This window comes from Alosa alosa, chromosome 22 (assembly GCF_017589495.1).
Source record: "Alosa alosa isolate M-15738 ecotype Scorff River chromosome 22, AALO_Geno_1.1, whole genome shotgun sequence".
Classification (NCBI taxonomy): Eukaryota; Metazoa; Chordata; class Actinopteri; order Clupeiformes; family Clupeidae; genus Alosa; species Alosa alosa.
In genome coordinates, this window is record NC_063210.1 from 14963543 (window position 1) to 14968542 (window position 5000).

The 5000-nt window shown below is 44.4% G+C and overlaps 1 protein-coding gene across 1 annotated transcript in view; it reads left to right on the top strand.

The window, feature by feature from the left end:
* The window catches only part of cep131 (centrosomal protein 131), a 31509-nt gene that overhangs the window by 21266 nt on the left and 5243 nt on the right, over positions 1-5000 (top strand). Inside the window, exon 21 of the mRNA XM_048234035.1 lies at positions 2377-2554. Coding sequence (XP_048089992.1) covers positions 2377-2554 — 178 coding nt within the window. The remainder of the gene's footprint in view (positions 1-2376; positions 2555-5000) is intronic.

Sequence of the window (5000 nt, forward strand, 5' to 3'; positions counted from 1 at the left end):
TTTCCCCACTGCCAGGAGATGTGTCCCATCTCCCCACACCCACGGCCAACACTGGCCGGGTTTCACTCTCCCGGTGTCCCCTCTTCTGGTGCCTGCTGGTTTAGGGCTCCCCTGGAGCCTGGACAGCTGCCTGAAGTGGCTGGATTGGATCCTTGGGGTTCTTTGAATGAGGCTCCCTCCCGTCTGTGAGGGGCACTCTGGGGCTCCTTCCTGGAAGCCGAGAAGTATCTCTGCTGTGGCTTGGTGCCTTTCCACGGCTTCCCGCAGTTGGAATCGCTGTCGTCCGAGCCTGTTGACCTAATGAGCCGTTTACGCCTCATAAGGCGGGGCCAGTAAACTGTTGTCCACCACCGACCTCCACTACTGCAGCTGTGTGCTCTTCTCGGGTCCCAGCCATTTCCTGCGTGATCCGGGACAAGTTCATGCATCTGTGCAGGGGGCTGGTCTGGATCCCCGGAAGGTCAGCTGTGAGACGCTGGGCCATGCCAAACTTGAGTGAGAGCCCATATCATGAGAGGCTACACGGCTCTCATATGGGACAGTTCAGCAGTGCAAGGACACAAATTTAGGGGATAACGAAGGTTTTAATCAAGTTCTGGGTGTCTCTGGGCCTTAAAAGCCCTTCAGCTCATCAGGCCCTGATCGGTCTCAGGTGTGTTGGGATATCGTGTGTTTGAGGGGTGGAGTTTCCAACTCCCCCAGCAGATGGAGCCAAAGCTGTCCGTGACTGCAGCCATCTCAGGGGAACGTAGCGGCCCTCCAGAACGCAGCCTCTCGTGACATCACAGTATATCAAGGTGTGTGTGTGAGAGAGAAACCGACACAGAGAGAACAAAAGAGAGAGTTTGTGTGTGTGTGTGTGTGTGTGCGTGCGTGTGTCTGTGCGTGCGTATTTCCAACTATTACAAGTGTAATGACCATGTGGACTCTTGATAGAAGTACTAAGGGATTAAAGTTCTAAAGTTGAAAAAGACGTTGTGACTAGCAACGTAGAGGCATAGGCTATTTTCTTCTGATGTTGTTAACGTTAGTGATATTTTAGACCACTAAAAACGTTAGCGATATTAGACATGAATGTAGACATATCATGAGTTCATTTGATGAACAATATGTGAAGAATATGTGCAGATTGAACCATTTAGATCAGCAAAAGGTGAAGCAAATAGGTAGACTTTATCAGTATAGCCTTAAAAGCAACTGTATAAGTAAAGCAGAGGCAAATGTAAATAACCAAACAGTTGATTAATTGTTCCTAAACTGGGCTGGCGTGTTTTTCACGTTCAGAGACAAAAGCAATATTGTCATCATGATGTTGTTTTTAAGAAACGTTCAGTAGCTTAATCTGAAGTAGTCTTTATTCATACATACATAAGCCTACAGTTTAACATGTAATTTGAACACTGTTAATACAACTTTGGTTATGGTTATGGTTACTGGATTTGCCAGACGCCTTTGTCCAAAGCGACAACTTTATTGGTTGGTTAAATAAACTAACTAACACAATGCCACAATCTGTAAGTGCATCACACACACACACACACACACACAAACACACACTCACACATACATACAGCGCCCCAGAAGAATCCTGGTTGCGGCTGAGAGAAAATGGAATTGAACATTATGTCCAATACTTTAATATGTTGGTTTAATGTGCAGCATTGGGCCCAATATTCAGTATGTGGTTTAATGTTCTGCATTTCTCACTCGTGGGTCACTTTGACACTAAAAGTATGATTCTATGTCTGCACCATGACCCTGTGTGATATCTGTACTGTTCTTTTAAACATGATAATGTAAGGCGCCAGAGTGGATATCACTTGCTGTTGTCTATTCTGCGTCAACAGTCATGTTAGTCATTGATTAAGGTAGACTGAATGTCTCCTGGCGTTGCCACAGTCACTGTATGATTATCTGTTTCTTACTGTTGGGTACTTAAACCCTGGATGATTCTGTGTCAAGTCAGAGACGCATATTCTGGAGTATGCTATGCTACGGGTGTGCCTCTCTCCTGTATACAGCCTAATAAACCTTGCATCTTGATTTGTACTTTTTCGTGACTGGATCTCATATTTCACTTTGGTATATAATATTTTTACCAACACGGCCCATTTACTTTGGCCTGTAGAACACATTTCAGTCAGATGATTTTTTTTTGCCTTTAATCCCTGAGTACTGGCATGTGCATTTGTGTGTGTGTGTGTGTGTGTTTTGAGCTCACACATACAGTGTGTAGGTAAATAGAGGTAGGTAAACAGTGTAGAACATGATCTAATAAGTCATAAATGTAATGTATTCACTACTTCTGTGTGTGTGTGTGTGTGTGTGTGTGTGTGTGTGTGTGTGTGTGTGTGTGTGTGTGTGTGTGTGTCTCAGGGTGAAGCGTGTGCGTGATAAGTACGAGGCGGAGCTGCGAGAGCTGGAGCGGTCGGAGCGGTCGGCCCAGGAGAAGCAGCAGGAGCTCAGGAAGAGGCAGGGGGACATGGAGGCCGAACTACTGCGCCTGCAGGCCCTGCTGCGCCAGAGAGAGCAGGAGATGCAGGACGTCACTGAGGTACACGCACACACACACACACACACAATATACCTACTCCCACAGAAAGAGCAGAAGATGCAGGACGTCACTGAGGTACACACACGCGCACACACACACACACACACACACACACAACACGCACACACACACACACACACACACACACACACACAATATATCTACTCCCACAGAAAAAGCAGAAGATGCAGGGCGTCACTGAGGTACACACACACACACACACACACAATATATCTACTCCCACAGAAAGAGCAGAAGATGCAGGACATCACTGAGGTACTTTCACACACACACACACACACACTTGTCCCTGTAGGCCTTTTCACACAGAGATCACGCTAAATTTGCTGGAAGAGGGGACGTCTTTTTGCCCTCTTTTTGTGTCTGAAAGCGAGGTGAAAATTTGCCGGCCTGCTGATCTGTTCACATGATGCGACATTTTGGGGAGCCAGGAGGCAGGATCAGCTATAGTAAATTAAATTGTGACGTGCAACAGAGGCGTGTAGAGTGATAGTCGTAGGCCTTATGTGCGTGGGCCTTTAGATACAGCAGGTGTGTGATTTCAAAAACCATGGCGGGAGAATCGACTGCACTTTGGTTAGCTTGCATTTGCACTATGCTGTTGCTGTTAGAATGTTAAATTCTTGCGATATATGTCTTCAGACAATAAAACGTAATTTGGAAGGGAAATTGAAGAGAAGAGTTGCCCCTGCCTTGGCATTATTAAATGTACTGTCGCGCATAATTTATTTATGAAATCGTTCAATATTACAACAATAAAAATATCTTGTGTACTGTCTTAATTGAAACATGCTTCGCGCACAAATGATAGCCTAGGGCAAAGAGAATGGACATCTCAACATAAGGATACATTAGAAGATGATGATTAGTGTAAACTTTGTCACACGACGTGATAAGCAGTTCTTTAAAAACGCAATGTTCCATTCAGTCATAAATCATTCAAGCGTAGGCCTAGTGCTTGTCATGAAAAGAAAACAGCAGCTTAATATTTTTCAGGTGTTTAACAGTAGGCCTAGGCGCACTGTTAGCAGCTATGCTGAAGCCAGTGAGATTATTAGGCATTGCATCCTGTCACTCAACATCGCAGTTCGGGTTGATAACATTCAGTTAATGCGAGTATGGATCGTCTCAAAGTTTGGGACAACCAAACAGCAGTGTGTAGGCAAAGCAAATCCTAATTGTTAGGTTACCATAGCTGTCTTTTCTCTAGGCCTGGGCCTATCGGAAATCGCGACGAAAGCACATTGGTTTCTTTTTTCTTTTCTTTCTTGTTAAGTGTTTGGGTAGTGAAGCGATAATGCATGTAAAGCAGTACATCATGTGACCCAGAGCCGATATGGCCAGAACTGCTGCTCTGTAAAGGTATTTCTGTCCCACCCAAATTTGCTGAACTACTTGCGAAGTAGCCTATTCATCACAGACATCACATGTATCACACGAAAGAGCTTTTTCTCAGCCTTTAAACGATGTTAGTGGTTAGTTGTTGTGGTAAACGGTTCGCGAGAAAAGTAACTTTAATCATATTTTTTGCACCTGTCTCCCTACCCATTCATCTTGGTGGAATACTTCGCGAACTTTCCCTCAACACATGACAAACCATATATCAGAATAAACAGCAGACCTTACCGAACATAAAGGTGTAAAGCATTCCCCTGCACAGTTAGCCATTCCAGAGTAATCCGGTTTTAAATTTGCAGCAATGTCTTTATGCATGTCTCTGCGGTTCCTAATGTGTTTCAATTGTTCAATAAGTCTACATGATTTTATAACAGGCCAAATACAAAATAAATTTTACAAATATCGCCTAGAGAAGCATTACAATCAGAGGATATACATAGGCCTATAGGGCAGACAGACGCTCATGAGTTCATGCTTTGTTTTATCGCTGGATTTTAAGATAGCCTATTATGGCAACTGATTGTATTCCAAGCTACAGTCAACTCTAGCAGGCATTGAATGACTGGAGACTTTGTGAATTTATAGATTGACATAATGTGCTGTCTCTGCGATTGCTGCATTTGATCAGTTAGATTTATTTGCAATCTCCTGTGGTGAGCTGGACATGGCATTGAAATGCCCGCCCAGATTCCCCTTTCCGCCTTGACCCATTCACACTGGTGGCGGAACGAAAAAACTCGGCAAAATGTCTAGGGGGCTTGGTAGTAAATTTGGCGAGACACTTTGTCCCGCCGTTCCGCCTCGGTCTATGTGAAAGGGACAGTCGTTCCGCGATTCTGGTACATAAAATCGCTGCGATTTTGCCAGTGTGAAAGGGTCTTATGTAGGCAGTAAACACAGGTACAAAGATCCCTGTTTAGTACCCACCCAGTCTCTCTTACATGTGTATGTATATATATATATTTGCATAACGTAACATGTACACATTAGGGGTGTAAAGATTAACCGATACGTATAGGTATCCGTT